Below are 20,980 nucleotides of genomic sequence, written 5' to 3'. Positions count from 1 at the left end.
GAGAAGAATGTTCAGTTCTTAATGTACCTTGTTGTTGAACCATGAGAAGTTAAAACCCCAAGATCCCTCCAAATAGATATAAAAAGTGGTTTAGTGGAATAGTGCTACAGGTTGGTAAACTTGACTTATCTCATAAATACAAGCTTCAGCTTCAATGATATTAGGTATTTAAGAACCAGAAGTATTTCAGTGGGTTTGAAAATACTACAAAAGTGTGTAGACTTGTGAAATAGCCATGTGAACAATACTTACTGCCCTGTCTAAATGATTTTACCCTTTCTATTAGGTGGCCACTAATGGGATCATTGCAGTGAATGAACCATCAAAAGAAGAAGAATACCTTGGTCAATTCCCACTCAGTTTTGGAGCTATTGCTCCATTTTTGGCTGATCTGGACACTACAGATGGACGTGGGAAGGTGTTTTATAGAGAAGATTCATCCCCTGACATCTTACAGCTTGCTGCAGACCATATCCAATGGGGTTTCCCGGAGACCAATTTTGATCCAAGCAGTGTTGTCATTGTTACCTGGACGTTTGTGGCTCCTTACCATATAGCTGGAGAAGTCCCCACTCTGGAAGACAAGGTGAATATTAGACAGAGCTCTAAGATAGACAAAGTGCAACAGAAGTGTAACTCCATGGTCCATTGTTTTAAGTGTCAATTGTAATATTTCATACTTCAAAAAGAAAATTATTTCACTTTAAATACCTTACCGCTTTGCTTTATATGCTTATCACAGCATTCATGAGAAGGAAATTTTTGGGAGGAGTGTCTCAGACATATTTAAAAGATGTAAGCAGTTTGGCTTGTAGCATATGGGCAGAGATGAGGACAAAGCTCACATATTTTTACCTTGTTATTCAACATCAAACTATCCTTGGACTGTTATGTTAACTTTTATAAAACCCCAAAATGTGCCAGATACTTGGAATAATCAGGGAACTTAGATGTACTAAAACCTGGACTTTGGGGGCTAAATTAACAAAGAAACTTAATGTGGTGACACTAAATATCATCAGGTCTAACGTTCAAGTGCCTAGAAAATCACTGGGATTCACAAAGGCTGGATTTAGGCACCTAGGGTCCCTACACAATGAATGGAAGAGATGGGCATCTTCACAAAAGCCAGCACACTAGGTGATGCCTCACCAAAGGTGGAAGATGCTAAGCCAATATGGGTGTGTGAAGCATTTCCCCCGTCTCATAGATAGGCGCCTAAGTCTGGGCCACAGGGAAGTGCCTCCTACAACATGGGATTCTCAGCAGAAAATGCTCTCTTGGTGTGAGGTTCCTATATTGTTTTAGTAAGAAGCTAGCAGGGAGGGAGGATTTGCAGCAGCACCCTCATAATGTTTAGCCCAGCGGTTAGGGTACTCATCTGGGATGTGGAAAATCCCCAATTCAAGTCCCTCTTCTCCCTGATGGAGAGAGGAGGTTTGAACTGGTCTCTGCTGCCAGCACCCTAACCACTGGGCTATGGGATATTCTGACATGGGTCTCTCTGGCTCTCCTGTTGAAGCTGTTGCACTCATTGGGCCGAGCGAGTAGGTAAGTATGAGACTGACTCTGTAGCCTGATGTTTAGTGCACCCACCTGAAAGTGAATTTTTAAAATTTATTTATCCCCATTTCAACAGGGGAGACTGAGAGAGCTCCACACTAGAATATACCATGCCCCAGTGGCTAGTGTATGCACCTGAGAGGTGGCAGAACCCACTTCAAATCTTTCCTGTGTCTCAGTTGGAGGGTGGTACTTAACTTAGGGGTCTTCCACATCCCAGATGAGTACCCTAACCACTGGGCGAAAGGTTATGAGGAAGGTTGTTCTCCCCTGATCCCTCCTTTGTGTAAACTTCTCTATAAGGGCCTGATCTGGTAGCTGATCTCTGAACATGCTTTCCAGACCAGGCCCTGCAGGCTAGTTAGGCGGAGGACTGTCTGTCTGTCTTTCCCTGGTTCGTGCATTGTTCCGGGGCTTAGGTGTCCAGATGCCTGGTGTGGGGCTGCAGTGCATGTGCTCAGGCAAACACAGATACCTCGTGAACTTTTACTGAAGTTGAGGCATTGAGCAAGTTTTGGTGCCTACAGGTTTTGGGGGCAGCTGAGCAGAGGCTTTGAATCCCAGTGGGGCCTGATTCTGGGATTTAGGTGTCTAAAGTGGCAGTTAGGCACTTAAGTCCTCTTGTGAATTTAGCCCTTGATCTCTTTTTGGGTTGATCACATCTCATTCACCACAAACTCGCATATCTGAAATCAGGCCTTCCGTAGTAGACTCTTTAAGATACATGTATGATGATCCATGTATGCTTAGGACTTAACCTCACAATTTATTTGAGAGCCACAATCCCTCCTCCCCACCCCATCTTCTAAATCTTTTAGGTCCCATTCTGCAAAGATGTAAGCACATGCTTCGTTTTATGTACTGAGATTAGCTCTGTTGTCAATGGGACTACTCACAGTGTGCAAAGCTAAGCATGTGCTTCTGTCTTTCCAGCATCAGGGCTTTGTTTTGCCAAATATCAGTTTCTTTTGTCTGACTAGGCCATGGGCATAGCATCCACCTTCCCTATAATGGGGCCCATGCTGGGGCAGTGGTAAACAGCTAAAGTCAGATAAATGGCCCTCATTGGAACACTGTCTCAGCAAGGGCCATGATTGCAGTGGCATGGATGTTCTCTACCAACAAATAATAAAATACTCCTCCAAAATCCTCTCCCCACCTGACAGCCCTGAAAATAAAAAATGCAGATCAGAATTCAAAATTGGATGTGCTGTCTGCATCTAAACATACATCATTTACAGTCCAGTGCAGTACCATTAGGCCAGCTGATTCCTTGACATCTCAAAGGCCAGTTTGTTGTGGTAGCTTTGAGGGTTGTTTTTTTTTAATTTGGTTATTTTTATTTATTTATTTATTGGCTTAGTATAAACTGGGCGTTATGAAAGGAATGATCTGTTTGGTTGACAAGTATCCTGAACATTGCTGCTGGTAATCCAGTACAGCATGCACTGTGAGGGGTCCTATATTGTGTGTTGCCCCTCATTGCACACCTTTGGCTTCTTCATCTCCATGTGGGGCCTGAGATGCCCCAGAATGTACTGAATTAGAGAGTTTCATTGAACTATGTTTCATCAAATTTAAAATGATAGTTTCTCTGCTCTCTTTCTGTGGATATTCCTTTAATCTCCATGTTGAGCTTCAGCTGGGATTTAAGTCTTTGAAACAGAAAACTCTGATTGTAAAACATCTGATAAATGAAAATGTAGTAATTTTGGAAAGTCAGTATGAGTATTTGATATCACCCGGTCATTGTGTAAGGACATTTCTCACTTGAAAACTGAACCCTTATTTTTTATTTATTATTTTTTTTGCCTCATTTTGCGGAAGCTGTGAATTCAATATCCTATTCTGTGCAAATATTTGTAATTAGCATCTAAATTAGATACAAGATCTTCCAGGAACAGCCAGTCCACTCAATTTTTCTGTTAAAAGGACTTTTCAATTTGCTAAACATAGTACTGAACTTAGGGCTTTTTAAAGCATCCTAATGGCTATTTTACATTGACTTCAGTTTATCTGTGGTAAGACTTTGATTGTGACATTTAAGCATAGTCAAAACAAATGTGTTTTTGAAAAAAATATTAAATCCGTTTCTTTGGAAAAACTTCTCAAAGGAATTTAACAGTCTCTAATAATTGTGTAATGCACAACCCATTGTGTGAACCCAGATCTTGACTTTGATTTATAAAGTGTCTTCCTTTTTCTAATCTTGAATATTTTCCCACAAGTAAATGGAATTTAAATCTTCCCCACAGAGAAACACATTCCAGGCTGTTTTAGCCTCTTCTGATTCCAGTTCCTATGCTGTTTTCCTTTATCCAGAAGATGGTTTGCAGTTCTACAGTGCACACTCGAAGAATGCTGAGGAAAAGATTCCTGCTACAGTTGGCTTTAGTCAAGCCGCTACAAACTACTACTTGTGGATAAAGCCAGGATCCTACAATACAGTTGCTAATGATGAAGAGTCGATCAGAAACCTGCATGAGTATGCTTTTAAAATAAATAAATAAATAAACCCAAATCCCAGTTTTTACTACTGTCTGACATGTGTTTATGCATTCTGCAATGTGAGAAAATGTCATAGCTAATAAGATTTCATTAGCCATTGTATTAGAAATCGTAAAATTTGATCAACGTTTTTGAAGAATGAGACGTTTTTGACCAAGATTTTCAAAAGTGGATGCTAATATTGTCTTCAGTGGGAGCTACTGGGTGCTCAGCCCTTTTGAAAATTGGGACACTTTCTGAGAAGCCTAACTTTAGGCATCCCTTTTTGAAAAGTCTTGACCTCTGTTCATAGGTGCTGGAACTGCCTATAGGGGTGCTGCAGCTCCCCTGGGCTTGAAGTGGTTTTCATCATATATAGGGTTTACAGTTTGGTTCAATGGCTCTCAGCACTCCCACTATACAATTTGTTCCAGCACCTCTGCCTCTATTTTTGTGGGGAAAAGGACAGGAAGGAAAGAGAGCAATTCAGAAAGTTCAGAGTGCTGCTATCAAGGTGAACTTGGGCCAAATTATACCACCTTTTCTTCCCAACCCTCCCTAACCTCCAGATAAATTCTAAAGAAGTTAGTTCAATGTATATTAAACATGTTGCCAATACTATCCAAAATTCCAGCCGTGTACCCTAAGCTGTATTTTGTATAGGTATGATCCAATTTGTAGTTGTATTTCTCAGTGGAGTATAGAATCAAATATGTAGTGATTTTCATATAGAATTTATATTTATTTTTATATTTACTTGACCCCTTGTTTAGTGTGCTTGTTCTCTCTTTCTAGGAGCAGCAATTCTGGAAGGAAAGGAATCTGGGTTTTTGAGATTGGTAGCTCATCTAATAGCATTGTGCCTGCAAAAATCAGCTACAGTCCAGAATTTGGTGATGATGAACAGTATCAGGAAGTGACCTCAAAACCAGCTGTATTGCACCATGACTCTGTTGAAATAAGCCCGCAACAGGTACCATATGATGTTCCCAGCAGAAGAGAGGATCAGCAACATATTACATATAGAATTCCTCAGTCAGCTTCAGAAGATGACTTACCAGCACCACACAAAGCTGTAACAACAGAGACACCTCCAAGAGAATCCTTTTTCAATCAGCAGCCAGAACTCTCAACTGGGAAAACGCCGCCTCAGTTTCAGGTCCACCAGTATCCTCAGGTTATAGATGTGGAAGATATTGAGGAAACTGGGACTGGTAAAGGCATTTGTACTGTTTTAGGCTGTTGGCACCTGACTTTCCCCCCTAACACCCCATTCTCCCACCCTAACACCCCAGTGTGGCTTCCACTTTGTCCTGAGACCAGCCTTCTCTATCCCCCCTTATCCCCTTGTTTTCCGCTTCCCCCATCATGGGAGTGTGTCAATGAAAGATCTGTGTGGGCAGCATGAAAAATAGATTTATTTAAGGAGTGCTCTCTAAGCTGCTGGATATAGCCTATTTTTTTCCCCAGAATGGCTTCCCACTGCCTCCTTCACCCCAAATTGGCTCTCTTTTTGATTTGCCCTTAGACCTCTGAAATTCCAGACAGATCTGTTTAGTTTTGGCAATGTTAGGGGGACGTGTGGACAGTTTCAAATCCAATTGTAATACTTGACCACAAACATGTATGGCCAGTTGTGCTTACCACAGACTTGTCCCGCAATGGGTCTGTTCTCAGTAGCTTGCAGAATCGAATGCTGTGGAGAAACTAGTGTCTCTGTGGAATAAGTATATTAATACTTCTGAAGGGCAATATAGTCTCAAAGGTATCTCTGTCTTAACAACATTTTTTATCTAAGTTGTTTTGGTTATTATAGTTGTTAAAGTAATGACCTGCATTTTAACTGTTGCAATATATTGCTGCACTTAGTAGGGATTGTGTGTGTATGATACAAACTGTTTTCACAGAAATATAACTTTATACACTCTTTATAGAATACAGATGACTTGATAAAGTCAGAGAACCCTGAGCCACCACTACAAAAGGCTGTGTACAATTTAGGATTCCCTGGTTTTGTGTGATTAAAAGCTCTGTACTAGCAATGCTACTTGTTGAGGCAATGAATATAGCGAATGTAAAGCCGAGTGTGACGCTGAATAATTATTTGAATGACAAGACTCAGAATGTTCCCTGACATCAGATGTGAGGATTGTTATATCTGTGAGCTTGGAAGAGCACAGGTGTGGGTTTTGACAGTGGGTGCATGGGCTGTCTGTTGTGGTAACCAGGCAAGGTACTAACAAACTTCAACAGGACTTTATTTTTAAAGTGGAAACCTCTTTACCATGCTGTTGCTGCACCCTCGGTAGATCTCACTCAGCCTCCTCAACTCCTCCCCCTCCTTCCTGTGTCCTGTCCTTTCAGACTCCCAACAGCCAGTGCTCCCAGTTCTAATAATTACAAGTAACATCTAAACACCACACTGTCCCTTCTGGTGTGGGCGGGAAACCAGAACCTTGAGAAACTTTCCCCATGTTTAGCTTAAGGACCAGATTGACATCTGGCATAAATTGGTGTACTTCCATTGACATAACTTAAGACAGTAGCGCTCCACTGATTTACAGCAGCTGAGGATCTGGCCCAGTACCTTTTACTGGAATATTTGGACAAATTAGTTACATATTGCAAGGCAAGCAAAAATCTATTGCAGTTGTTTGCCCTTCCCAAAAGCTGATCAAATGGGCACAACGAAATTCTGAAGCTAACTCAGAATTGTGTTGTGCTCTAGTTGGCCCTATTGTGAATCTTTATAGATGTTATGGTTGTAATGTAATATGCAGAATAGTAATTGGTTGGTCTTTCTTCCTATAGTGTTCCGTTATCATACAGATGTCCAACAGACCTGTGCTAACAACCGTCATCAGTGTTCCGTTCATGCTGTTTGCAGAGACTATCCAAATGGGTATTGTTGCAGTTGTATTGCTGGTTACAAAGGAAATGGCAGGCAATGTGTAGCAGAAGGTAATTTAATTTTTCAAAACTAAATAGTTGTACTAACATTTTGTATGAGACATTTAATGTTGTAATATGGTTATATGGATAAATAGGCAATGATTTTTTTAAACCCTCTTTAGTACAGAAAGGGGTGAGGTTGCTGCTTTTCTGATTTAAATGTTTTTGTAAGTACTAGTTGAAAATTATGAGTTAAGTAAAACTCCCTAAGCTATCTTGGAAAATCTTAATCTTGTATATTTATTTGAAAGCCATACATAAACTAAGTTTAAGTGGACACATAATAAAGGAGGTATCCATGATGAAGATGAAAATGTAACTTAAGATGGAGAAAGCACTGCTTTTTAGAACCTAGGGTCACAGTTGAAGTGCTTTCATACCACTGTCATTAGCACTGATTGCCTATTTGTTTTGCATAATGATCTACCTCTGACAAGCAAACCAAATTGTCCCCACAGTTGCAGACACTGATTCTGAGAGGGCAACTCTCTGCTTGGAAGGAGCTTCTTAAAACAGACTTTTGCTTACACAATTACCATTTTTGTCTGTTGTAGAGTTAACAACCGTGCTTTAGGGAATTATGTCATGGAAGGACAGCTAGGGATCTTCAAAGGGTTTGTGCAACCCAAAGTCCTTTTTCTGCCTGACAGCTCTTCCGCAAAGCTCCTCCAGGGAGACTACACTGGGGCCCACTGAGAACAAATTCCATCCTCCTCCAAAGAAGGATCAGTGGGTGGGTGGAGGAGGAAAAGGAAGGAAAACCCCTTAAAACAATTGAAAGGCAGCCAGCGCAGATCAGAATGAAACAGTAAGAAAGCTGACTTCATGAGAGACTTTTTTTTAATCTTATACATTGGGCCATATGCCTTCTCTCTAAATAGGGCACCTTAATGGGCAGTTGTCTTGTCAATTTTTGGCCTCACTTCAGATTTTCAGAATGATTTGTTTCCTTAGACCATTAATTGAGAGGGATAGCTCAGTGCTTTGAGCATTGGCCTGCTAAATCCAGGGTTATGAGTTCAATCCTTGAGGGGGCCATTTAGGGAACTGGGGTAAAAATCTGTCTGGGGATTGGTCCTGCTCTGACCAGGGGGTTGGACTAGATGACCTACTGAGGTCCCTTCCAACCCTGATATTCTATGATCAAGAAGTCTCGCTTTCCTAATCTACAGTAAAGTGTTGTATCTTACTACAAGAAGTCGCACTGCGTTCCTTGGGAACATTCTTGAGACTTTATTTGACTGACACAGATGAGGCTAACGGTACTGCACTGAGGTTCTTTCTCTCATCCTGCTGGCTACAGAGTGTAGGCTCTCAGTAATGATGAGGCATTCCTCTTTTATGGGGTATTGCAATGCACAATGCTCCATAGTAGAAGCCTTTTTGAAAAACATTCACCCCACTAACATGAATGCTGACGCTGAATGCAAGATTGGTCCAAAATGGATGGAAGTTACCCTTCCTAATATTTATTGCTTGGAAAAGTACGTTTTTCCATATATTTATGGGGTGAAGAAAATATGTAAATGGCTGTCTGGAACATATGTTCACCGGAATAAACAAGTAACAACCCAGTGCCCTCAGTGTCTAGTCTAGTTCTCTTTTCTCCCCTCCCTCCCCCAACTCTCTTTCTGTGTAAACAGGAAGCAGACAAACTGGGAAGTGTTGGAGGTCTGTAAATTTCACATATAAGCAAATGGGAATACTGCAGCCCTCTTCCTAAAATTTAATGAGTATTTTTCAGGAAAATTAGCTACTTTAGGTACTATACATTTAGGAAACCAAGGATTTGTTCGTTTGTAGAACTCTTGTGACTACACGCTGGACAGCTTTGTTATCAAAGCTTTTATTTTACAGTTGACAACTTAACACATCATTTGTTAAAATGGGCTGCCACAGCTGAGGGCACCCAGCTTCTGTGAGCCAGACACATCACAGCACACACAAAGCTTCCACATTACTCAGCAGTTTCTCCAGACTTCAGCAGTCTAGCACAGAGGCTAGAATAGCCTGTTATATTTGACACCTTAATCACTACAAACCAGTGTTAGTATCTGAATTTTTAGTTTATGGGGCTTTGTGTGGAGAAAAATAATTGAAGGCTGCTTGGGCACCCTCAGTCCCAAAGCGTAAATTGAAGGCAGTGGGCAGGTCACTTTTTACTATTTCAGCCAAGATGATACTTTGAATAATACAGTGAAAAAATGAACTGAATGCTTTAAAACGTCTCCATTTTTAAATGGAGATAAATATAAGAAATTACACAAGCTTTTTAGCCATGCTTGCTAGGACAACTGAACATCTAAAGGAAAACTAGACATTGGTTACTCTTTGAAAAGTTCAGGGATGTTTTAGATCCAGGGTTCTGGTTTGGCCCATCTCTAGAAATAAACTTCTTTAAAAGTGCACAATCTGACTTTTTATTACTGGAGTCAGTAATAAATACTGACTCCTGTTACTCTGACTTTTTCAGCTCCTATAGCAAAGATCTAAGCTGCTTGATTTTGTTGGATCTATATTTAAACATTGTGCTTGTGTGAGATCCAAAAAGGAATTTCTTATGTATACACTTGTAATCCTAGTGACTCAATCTATACATGCATTTCGACTGTTAAGTATCTGACTAAAAGCTTTCCTTTTCTGTTTTTACAAAATGCAAAAATTGCATTTAACTTGGTGTTCGTTACAAATTTAAACCAATCCAGAGCAAGGAAAATAAAAGTTCTGAAACTAATGTAACTTAGTGCATGTACTTTATACATTAGAAAATACCACAGCACCCTAAATACTAATCCAGAATACTACCTCTGTGCAGCACTAGTGACTAATTGTGTAGGACAGAATTTTGAGGAAAGTTGAGATATGAAAAATGTGGGACTATAATGGTACTCAGTGTAACCTTAAATACAGTGAAGCCTGTCGTGACCACAATAGGGACCATAAAAAAAATCTTGGTTGCTTAATGGAAGTAAACTTCAAACAGGAGGAGCAAATCTGTACTCTGTAGCTCTGAAGATACTTTAGGGCAGTGGTTTTCAAACTTTTTTTCTGGGGACTGAGTTGAAGAAAATTGTTGATGCCCAAGACCCAGCAGAGCTGGGGATGAGGGGTTTGGGGCATGGGAGGGGCTCAGGGCTGGGGCAGAGGGTTGGGGTGCAGGGGTGAGGGCTGTGGGGTGGGGCCAGGAATGGGGGGTTCAGGGTGTGGGAGGGGATTCTGGTCTGGGGCAGGGGGTCAGGGCTCTGGGCTGGGGGTTCAGGCTCTGGGGTGGGGCCAGGGATGAATGGTTTGGGTGCAGGAGGGGTTCTGGGTTTGGAGGGGGCTCAGGGCTGGGGCAGAAGGTTGGGGTGCGGGAGGGGGTCAGGGCTCTGAGCTGGGGGTGCAGGCTCTGGGGTGGGGCCAGGGATAAACTTTGAAAAACACTGCTTTAGGGCAGACTCTGAAGGTAGGAATTTGTATAATTAGGGGGTTTACTGTATGGCTTTCAGGTTTTTCTGTATAGCATTCGCTATTTGCAGATGCTATAACAAAACACCTTGTTTATTCAACTATCTATCCCTGGGAAAAATGAAAAAGGACAAGATCTAATTATTGTAACTCTACCCACTCTCTCTTTTTCATAGCAATGAAACCATAATTGCCTATGCAAATTTACACCTCATTTGTAGGTGGCTTGTATGTCTATCTCTGTGAGCATCTGTCTCTTGCCATACATGTTGACACTAATTTTCTACTGTCTGTTTGCACAAAATTGATACACTGATTAGAAAACGTAGCTCTGAACAGTGTGTTAATTCTGTTTTTATTTTGTGAAATTCTTTACCTTACATTGGTGTTTTTGATTGACCAGGTTCTCCTCAGCGAGTGAATGGGAAAGTGAAAGGGAAAATCTTTGTAGGAAGTAACCCAGTTCCAGTTGTATTTGAGAACACTGACCTCCATTCTTACGTTGTGATGAACCATGGGCGAGCATACACTGCTATCAGCACTATTCCAGAGGTGCTGGGATATTCTCTACTTCCTCTTGCTTCTGTTGGAGGTATCATAGGATGGATGTTTGCTGTGGAGCAGCAAGGATATAGAAATGGATTCAGTATTACAGGTAACTTTTTTTAAATTAGAACTTGTTTAAAAGGCTGCTTTATACTTTTTTTGTGGCTTGAGGCAAGATAACTGTTAAACTAGAATACTTGGAAGTAAAGTATTAGAAAGATGCAGAAGCTCCTTGATTCCTGACTAGTATTGGTTGGTTGGTGCTAGATCAAAACTTCAGCCCATTTCTCCTGCTGATATAATAAAGATATCTGGAATTTTTACTTTACTAGGGTTACCATATCTAACAAATAAAAAAAGAGGACCCTCCACGGGCCCTGGCCCCGCCCATTTCCCCCCCCCAGCCCCGCCCCAACTCTGCCCCTTCCCCACCCTAACTCCGCCCCCTCCTCCCTCCCACTCCCAGCCACGCGAAAAGGGCTGCCCGAGTGCTACCGGCTTCACGGTTTGCCGGGCAGCCCCCAGACCCTGCGCCCCCGGCTGGCGCTTCCCCAGCGCAGCTGGAGCCCGGGAGGAGAAGCGCCCAGTCGGGGGCGCAGGGTCTGGAGGCTGCCCGGCAAACCGTGAAGCCGGTAGCGCTTGGGCTTCGGGCAGCCCCTATGCCTCCGGACCCTGCGCCCCCAGCCGGGCACTTCCCCTCCCGGGCTCCGGCGGCACAGGGTCTGGAGGCATGGGGGCTGCCCGAAGCCGGTAGCGCTCAGCTCTTAAACAGAGCCGAAGAGTCAGGGGAGGAGCAGAGCCGCCGCGGCCGGGAGAGGAAGTGCCCGGCTGGCGGCTGGCAGTTGCACTTTTTATTTTTATTTTTAGGTAAAAATTGATGGAATTTGAAATCAGCACTTGATACAGAGGCATGAGCCAGGGTCCTTTCTTTTTCTTACTTCACATTGTTGGGAGTTTTCTAAATATCTCACATCTTACTCTGAATTCACCAACTTGTACAGATGCAGCAACTTTTCAGTTTAGAACTCATACTATGTATAGATGCAAATTCCTAGATAACTGAAAATCATGTCACTTAGCAAGACAAGGTGGGTGAGGTCTCGGGCCCCCCGGGGGGCCATGAGCAGGTTTCAGGGGATCCATCAAAATAAACCAGTGAGCAGGGCCAACGTTAAACTCACGCTCAGGGGCAGAAAGCTGAAGCCTGAGCCCCGCCTCCCGGGGCAGAAGCCGAAGCCTGAGCAACTTAGCTTTGCAGGGGCCCTTTGTGGTGTGGGACCCCAGGCAGTTGCCCTGCTTGCTAGCCGCTAATGCTAGCCCTGGCTTTTAATCTACTGGATATGCAGAAAAACAGTTGTTGTGGTGTAGGTGGGCTGTGGAGTTTTTATAGCAGGTTGGGGGGGCTTCAGAAAGAAAAAGGTTGAGAACCCCTGTTTTATTGGACCAACTTCTGTTGGTGAGAGTGACAAGCTTTCGAACTTACACAGAGCTCTTCTTCAGGTTTGGAAATTCCAGATAAAAAGATATTACCTTACCCACCCTGCTTCTCTAATATCCTGAGACCAACATGGCTACAACAACACAATCACGTCACTTGAAAGATAAATTTCCCTAGATTTGCATCTTTAATCTGTTCCTTCTGAATACATCTGGCTATTTGGCAGTTGTGTAAATAGTCATAAAAATGTAAATGGGTCTTAATTCAATAAATCACAACTGTTGCAAAGTGTGGAGAATCTTTCAGCATAAGGAAACCTTTATACTACAGAATTAGTATAAAAAGATGCTCCTCCCCACTAAATAGTAAAGACTTAAATCTGTAGGGTCATTTTGAAATTGTACTGGTACACAAATTTATAAAATTTAAAATGCTAATGAAACCAATGGGTCTTGTTGTATCCTGGTATGACAACAAAGCTGGCCTTCAGACACTTGAAAGAAGCAGCCAACATGCAACAAGGTAGAAAGGAAACACCCTCAAATGAAAGTTTGGTATAAATATTTTGGTGTCTTCAGAAATTCAGTATTTACATTTGTTCCTTTGCAACAGCTGCTGCCTGCTGACATTGCCTAAAATGTGGTGAGATTTTTGTTTCTGATACCACATGAAAAGAGTCCTGAGCTTTCTCAAACTATACACTTTTGCTGATGTTTAATATTATCTTAGTCTATCAGTGTGCTATGGGGAGTCTATCCTTCTAATGACAGGGGAATTAGAGCCAGAGGACCTGTTCCTGAGAGGTGCTGAGCACCTGCAATTCCCTGCAACTGAAATGTTTGGTCGTAGCCGCTTCAAGTCTCTTGGTAGTTATCCCTAAATGGGGAAACCTGTTTTTTCCCCTCTGATTACTGTAAAATCATTTTGGGGCATATTTATTGCCTTGTATATAGGAATCTTTTAAATAAGGCACCGAACAAGGTATATGATAACATGTAGGGTGGGATTTTCAAAACTCCCAAAGTCTTTTAGGAATACAAGTCCCACTGAATTTCAGTACGAATTGTGCTTCTAAGTGAGTTTGGGATTTTTGAAAATTCCACCTTTAAACAAAAATACAACAAAATGAGGTGAAAGCCGAATTCGAGCCTTAAAGGTGAACTTTTTACCTGCCAAGACTGGAGTACAAGAATCTGTGTTTTCTCCTACAACAGCAAAAGACTTTCAACCCAGATTCTCTGCTGTGCTCAACTTTTGCTTGGCACAAAAAGGATGTGGGGTTACTGGGGAGCCAGTTACAGCACCCTGATTATCGGGGTATAGCTGTGCTGAGTCACCATGTAGGTTAGATATTTCAGTTGGTTATAGTCCCAAATGAACCATATGCTAGCTGTGTCTTGGCTAAGCCCCCAACTTGTGCCTCTGTGCTGGGCTGGCTATACATCCCCTGATAGCTAAAAGGTCCCCATTCTGGGGGTATTCTCAGCTAGACGGATCTGGCTGCCTTTGAGCATTGCAAAGAAGAGGCCAGAATGCAATGAAAATCTGGACCTATGAATTCCTAAAACATATTAGGCTTTAGGTGCTAACGATAGCATCAGGGGAAATGCTGAACTCTTCAACTGCAATTTTGGCAGGCAAGTGAGAAATTCACTGATTTTTGTTAAAATTCCTGTACATTTCAGAAATATTTTTGTAATTCAAGGCTACATATAACTAGAGATGGGCCTGAATTTCTGGATTGATTCAAATTCTACCACTCAGACCCGTCTGTGAGTATAATCTGATTTAGAAGTTTATGCATCTTTTTTTATGTGATGCTTTACAGTTCTGTGGTACAAATTTTGTCAGCCTCATCAGTATGTTAATTGAATATAGAATTTTGTTCTCGTTTTTTTTTGGTTTTTGTGTATTTATTTATTTATTTTATTTATTGACTTCCTGGAAGCTAGTTCAGGAATTTATAATGTACATTTCAATTTTTTTTTAATTTGGGACCAGAAATGTTCTGTCTGTTTAAAATCAGAGTGTTCTCTTAATAGAGATATTTTCTCTAAAGAATAAAACCACTTTTCAACTATAACACACATGATAAGATTTACTATTGTATATTTTGGCTCTGCCTCAACTCTTCTCTTGATCTAAAACCTTCTCTTCTGCCTTATTTGCAGTTCAAGATGTTTAGTACTTAAAAGTCTGGGTTCTTTTACTATACTCAGTGATAGTGTGTCAATGGCAATTTCTAGAACTATAATTTTTCTTTTATATGGAAAAAAAAGGTGAACTATTAGAAGATCTTGCATAATAACTTGGAGAAAATATTTGCTTTTTTTGTTTGTTTGTGGTTTTTGTTTTTGTTTTGAAGGGTTGTGGGCAATGGTTTGACTAGATGGATTCAAACTTAGTCATGGTTTGCCTAATCTTGATTTCTAGGTGGTGAATTTACACGGCAAGCTGAAGTTACCTTCCTTGGCAGTAATGAGAAGCTGGTTATCAAGCAAAAGTTCAGTGGAATTGATGAACATGGTCATCTTACAATCAGCACAGAAATGGAGGGCAAAGTACCCGAGATCCCATTTGGTGCATCAGTACACATAGAACCATACAATGAGCTCTATCACTCTTCTAGTTCTGGTAAGAAGCAACATGAATTAATGGAGGTGATTATCAAGCATATTCCTCAGAAGAGAAAATAAGGTTCATACCTGTTTTCAGTGTAGAGTTTACTACCATATACTTGTTCTTTGGCTCTTTGGAACGACTCAATGAGAATGTTTTAATAACCTTTATCTCTGAAAATTGCATGTTCTTGGTCTCTTGTGAGGTTTAATTTTTTTTATTAATTATGTGGTGTCAAAAAATGCTGGATTGACAACTCTAGAGACACTGAAGGGGCCTTTCTTTTATCTACAAAACTGATGCAATGTAGACAGCAGCAGTGGAGATTTCCTGCATTGCTTACTAATGTTTCAGTTCTGATCTACAGGGCTCAAGAGGAGAGGGTAATTTGGTTTTTCAGCTTATTCAGTCCTTGGTCTCTTTTCTAAGACTACCATTAACTGTGCCTATTGCTGTGAGGTTTTTTGCAATGTGCACAATGCTCCACTAGGAACTGGACTGAGACCTATGAATCAGTTTACATAGGTTACTGACCAGTTATCTGGTAGTAACAACCATCTTTCACTGTGACTTGGGCAGGATTTGCTAAATTATGTTTAGATAAATATTTAGCACATTGTTTGAAACGCTGATACATGAAAGCAAAAGACAGGCCAAATCAAGTGAAATTTCCTCCCTTTGAATGGAAAAACATGGCAGTGCTTTATAGCTGCTTGTCTGTAAAATACAATCCTGCCTTTGATCCATGTCTGCAGATGGAAATGGGCTTTGTACTCTCCCTTTCCTCTTTTATCCATGTGGTATTTATTGTATTTCAGTGATCACATCATCTTCTACCAGGGAGTACACAGTGACAGAACCAGAACGAGATGGGATTGCTCCCTCCTACACTGTAGCCTACCAGTGGCGACAGACCATCTCATTCAACGAATGCATTCATGATGACTCACATCATGCTATTTCTGCCACACAGCAGCTATCAGTAGACAGTGTCTTTGTCCTGTATAATAGGGACGAACAAATTCTGCGATATGCTATGAGCAACTCAATTGGCCCAGTCAGTGGTACGTATAATGATAATTCTTCAATTCCTCTTTTGGGACTTGGATTGTGGGAGACAAGCTCCTTTATATTTGACTTTGCATTAGCTGGATGTTAATGAAATAGATTATATAGCTGCGTTACTTACCTGGAATTCAAAATGCCTGTGGACCTTTTTTTAAAAAGGTCCAAAAATACCTCTTGTAAATTGAGCACCCAACTCCTATTGAATTTCCGTGGGATTTGAGTGCCTAACTCCTAGGCTACTTTGAAAATACCAGTTTGAATCTTTTCCTTACTAATACATCCATGGAGAATTTTCATTTACCTCATGTACATTTACCTTTTAAACGAATAACAGTTCTGGCATCAATGAATCCCTGTTTATACTGTATTGGAAGCACAAACCCACTGCTGCAAAAAACAACCCAGTACTAGAATGAATCATGTGCCATTAAATAGAAGTTAGTTTCTATGAGACATCTTTCAGCCATCATAGCATTTCATTTCTAGATGGTGTGCAATAGCCAATTATATAAAATGTTTTATTAGAGTCAAATGATAAACTTGTTTGTGTGTGTTGGGTATTTTTTAATTAATTTTGTTTTTGTTTAAATCTGAAACTTATTTTAAAGGATTTTTGTGCAAAGGTTGATAAGTCTGGGCAACCTTAATGATAAGTTAGCGAAGTTCTTTTTTGCAGGAATTAAATTAGGTGTGAGTGAAGGAACAATTTAAAAATGCAAACCAAGTGAGTACAGAAAGGAGTATGTTAGTTTTTGACAGCAAGGATACAGGTAGAAATAAGGCATCCCTAGCTACTGAAAAAAAACATCCCAACCCAAACAAAACAATCTTCTTTAGTGACTCAAGAGACTGGAAGGTAACTGCACAAGTGATTTGACTTAACCTTGCTTTTTAATTGTGTATATAATTTGCTGTGGGCTTTTCTGCGTAAAAGTGTCATCAGTATTGTTTTTATAATTTACCTTTATAAAAGTTCTTGGGAAGAACTTGTGCTGTCATATTTGAGGTAAAAGGCATGATTGATGGTTGACCAGCATCTCAACTGTAGGAACCGCTCTCCCTGATGAGTCCAACTGGCACAGAACTGGCCCTCACACATACTGCAGGTGTAAGCAATCCCCTCAGTCTCTGCCTCAGTCCTCATGCTGCTGCAGGGATGGATTCAGACTTTAAACTTCCCTTTAAATAAGGACAATAAGGGACTAATGTTTGTCAGATAGTTACATTTAACTTGGCCTCATTTTAGCATCTTCAGTGGCTAAATACAATCTCTTTTAACAGATGGTTCTATCAGCCGGAATCCTTGCTACACTGGTACCCATGGTTGTGACACCAATGCAGTATGTCGTCCAGGAACAGGAAATCAGTTCTCCTGTGAATGCTCTGTAGGCTTCCGTGGAGATGGACGTGTTTGTTATGGTATGAGAAACATTTATGCATCAGAATAATGGCTTGTGTAGATTCTGCTTGTCATCGATGGAATATATTAACCCTCAGAACGACCCTTTTGGCCTGGACTATTAAAACATGTCTTAAAAATCTTGCTATTGGAATATGGTTCTCTAAAGCTTTCTGAGGCAGGAATTCTTTCACTATGTGTTTTGTACAGTGCCTAGCACAAAGAACCCTAAAGCTAATTGGAGCTTGAGTGCTATCATAGTATAAATAAATAATATTAAATATTTAAAGAAGTTTTTGCTTTTTTTCCACTATGAATTTATTCCACAAATAAATTCATAGTGGGGGAAGAAGACAGTTCAAAATAATTACACACATTCTTTCTTTGGTGAGCTAGTGCATATATTAGAACCTTGTAATGGCTGACAGAAATTTTGTAACATTTTTGCCTTTCAAAATCCAGAACGTTTTTTTCTCTGCTACCAATCCTACCTACACAGCATATTCCTAAAAGGACTGCTATTTTCTGCTCACAGACTACCTATAACAAATGTTACTATGGCTTTGATTAAAGCAGTTGATATTGAAATCAAAAGAATCTTACCACTGTTTTCAAAAGACCCAATAAAATTCAATCTCAGTTAGTAATGGATTCCAATTTGAAGATTTGTGTGAAGACCAAATGCAATTTTACAATTTATAGCACAGTTTGCCCCAGTCCACAGAGTATGGCCATACTGTGTTTATAATATGGTTGAGACACAATGGAGTTAATTAATCATTGTTAAATTCATTTGTTTTGGCTGTCTAGTCTGAATCTGTATTCCTCTTGGTTTACTGGATCCCCTTATGCCATCTCAGCTGTTGCTGACTGGAAAAATTTAGACCAATAGCCAATGCTGTGAAAGCTTTTCTAGATTAAAAGTGCTGCTCTGTATATATGTTAATACTCCACAGGATTGCTTTGCTTTTTTCAGATTTTATTGTGAAGCAACCTCAATTTGACTGCTTATAAAAGAAGAGGGAGCAGTTTTAATGAACTGTTTAAAACCTAACACCCCCCAGCTGTGTCTCCACAAAGTCTTATTAAGAATCCTGGATGAGAGCACTGAACTCTTTGTACATGTAAAACACTAGTTTATGCATGTCTTGGGCTATGCAATGGATATAACTAGTAGTACATTATTTAGAAAAGGACATAGCTGTGGTACCTCAAATACTGCTTGTAATAAAGTGTAGATAAATATTTATTTTCAATGTACTATCCAAAATCTTTGCAACTGTCCTGATCTTTTTTTTTTTTTTTTTTTTTTTTTTTTTTTAAGCCCAGGGCAGCCTCTATAAACAAAGGATAAAGAAAAGAGGAGAGGAAAAATTATCACAAAGGTCTTTGGGTTACCCTTGCTTTTTGGCTCTGATAACATTTTCACTTCCAGAGACTATTAAATGTATAATTATTATGTAATTTTAAAAGTGTACCTCTCCTTCTTTTAGTTAATAATTGAATAGTTGTTTCATTAGAGCTGAGAGCTCATGTAAAATGATTGTACTCCTACATAAGAACATAAGAAAGGCCGTACCGGGTCAGACCAAAGGTCCATCTAGCCCAGTATCCTGTCTACCGACAGTGGCCAATGCCAGGTGCCCCAGAGAGAGTGAACCTAACAGGCAATGATCAAGTGATCTCTCTCCTGCCATCCATCTCCACCCTCTGACAGACAGAGGCTAGGGACACCATTCCTTACCCGTCCTGGCTAATAGCCATTAATGGACTTAACCACCATGAATTTATCCAGTTCTCTTTTAAACTCTGTTATAGTCCTAGCCTTCACAACCTCCTCAGGTAAGGAGTTCCACAAGTTGACTGTGCGCTGCGTGAAGAAGAACTTCCTTTTATTTGTTTTAAACCTGCTGCCTATTAATTTAATTTGATGACCCCTAGTTCTTGTATTATGGGAATAAGTAAATAACTTTTCCTTATCCACTTTCTCCACATCACTCATGATTTTATATACCTCTATCATATCCCCCCTTAGTCTCCTCTTTTCCAAGCTGAAGAGTCCTAGCCTCTTTAATCTCTCCTCATATGGGACCCGTTCCAAACCCTTAATCATTTTAGTTGCCCTTTTCTGAACCTTTTCTAGTGCCAGTATATCTTTTTTGAGATGAGGAGACCACATCTGTACGCAGTATTCGAGATGAGGGCGTACCATCGATTTATATAAAGACAATAATATATTCTCAGTCTTATTCTCTATCCCCTTTTTAATGATTCCTAACATCCTGTTTGCTTTCTTGACCGCCTCTGCACACTGTGTGGACATTTTCAGAGAACTATCCACGATGACTCCAAGATCTTTTTCCTGACTTGTTGTAGCTAAATTAGCCCCCATCATATTGTATGTATACCTACTACCATAGAACCTGTATTTTGTTAGAGCACTCTAATTAATTTTGTAGAATGGGTAAAAAATTGGAACCTAAAGCCTAGTTTCAAATAGCCAGTTGCACTATCTTAGTGTGTTTGGAAAAAATAGAAGCCATTGGAACCATCTTTTCAAGACTGGACTCTAAATGAAAGCAGTTCTAAAAAGAAGTCCGTTCTTCTCAGTTGTGTGGCATTCCTGTTGTCTAAAATTGCACGTCTTAAGTATTTCACAGGACTCTGCAGTTTAATGTATGACTTACAGAGTAATAGCTATTTTATACTGGGTAACTTCTCAGTGTAAAATATGTTATTAGTCTGACAAAGCTAAACTGTGATAATGTGCTGTTTTGTTTGACTCTCTCTCTCTCTCTCTCTCATAATTTAGTCCCTCCTACATATCCTAGGTCACATTAGAAATTCCATAGATGCCTACACTAGCTCCTCCTAGCTGTAGATCTATAAAACCTGATCATATAAAGCTTGGAATGCATGACTTACAGTTAAAGTTATGAATCAATATCACATCTGTACAGGTCCTCCACTTGTTACATTTAGTTAAACTATAGTTGATAGCTGCTATATGGCACAATTTAATAAAATATTAGTCCATTTTATTTTCTGAATGAATGTGTGATCTCTGACAATTACATTCAGTAAATTATTATGCATTAGTATAGTTCTCCACAAGTAACAAGCCTCCAGCATAATCAGTATCAGAGGGGTAGCCGTGTTAGTCTGGATCTGTAAAAAGTGACAAAGAGTCCTGTTGCACCTTATAGACTAACAGACATATTGGAGCATGAGCTTTCGTGGGTGAATACCCACTTATTCACCCACGAAAGCTCATGCTCCAATACGTCTGTTAGTCTATAAAGTGCCACAGGACTCTTTGCAGCAAAATCAGTGATGCTCATGCTGTACAGAGCACATATATGAACAACAAAATATATCATTTATTTTAAAATCTAACTTAAAGTTACAGCAGCAATTGTTGGTTGAATCCATATTGTATTGTAATGATACACTTTACTGCT

The 20,980-nt window shown here is 40.2% G+C and overlaps 1 protein-coding gene across 1 annotated transcript in view; it reads left to right on the top strand.

The window, feature by feature from the left end:
• The window catches only part of NID1 (nidogen 1), a 77,338-nt gene that overhangs the window by 10,805 nt on the left and 45,553 nt on the right, over nucleotides 1–20,980 (top strand). The window contains exons 2-9 of the mRNA XM_005291189.5: nucleotides 287–586; nucleotides 3,819–4,048; nucleotides 4,846–5,264; nucleotides 6,862–7,011; nucleotides 10,853–11,104; nucleotides 14,867–15,067; nucleotides 15,871–16,116; nucleotides 17,402–17,539. Coding sequence (XP_005291246.1) covers nucleotides 287–586; nucleotides 3,819–4,048; nucleotides 4,846–5,264; nucleotides 6,862–7,011; nucleotides 10,853–11,104; nucleotides 14,867–15,067; nucleotides 15,871–16,116; nucleotides 17,402–17,539 — 1,936 coding nt within the window. The remainder of the gene's footprint in view (nucleotides 1–286; nucleotides 587–3,818; nucleotides 4,049–4,845; nucleotides 5,265–6,861; nucleotides 7,012–10,852; nucleotides 11,105–14,866; nucleotides 15,068–15,870; nucleotides 16,117–17,401; nucleotides 17,540–20,980) is intronic.

The sequence above is a fragment of the Chrysemys picta genome, chromosome 3 (genome assembly GCF_011386835.1).
Source record: "Chrysemys picta bellii isolate R12L10 chromosome 3, ASM1138683v2, whole genome shotgun sequence".
Lineage (NCBI taxonomy): Eukaryota > Metazoa > Chordata > Testudines > Emydidae > Chrysemys > Chrysemys picta.
The sequence above is the reverse complement of the archived record's forward strand: the minus strand, read 5'-3'. Positions and strand labels throughout refer to the sequence as shown.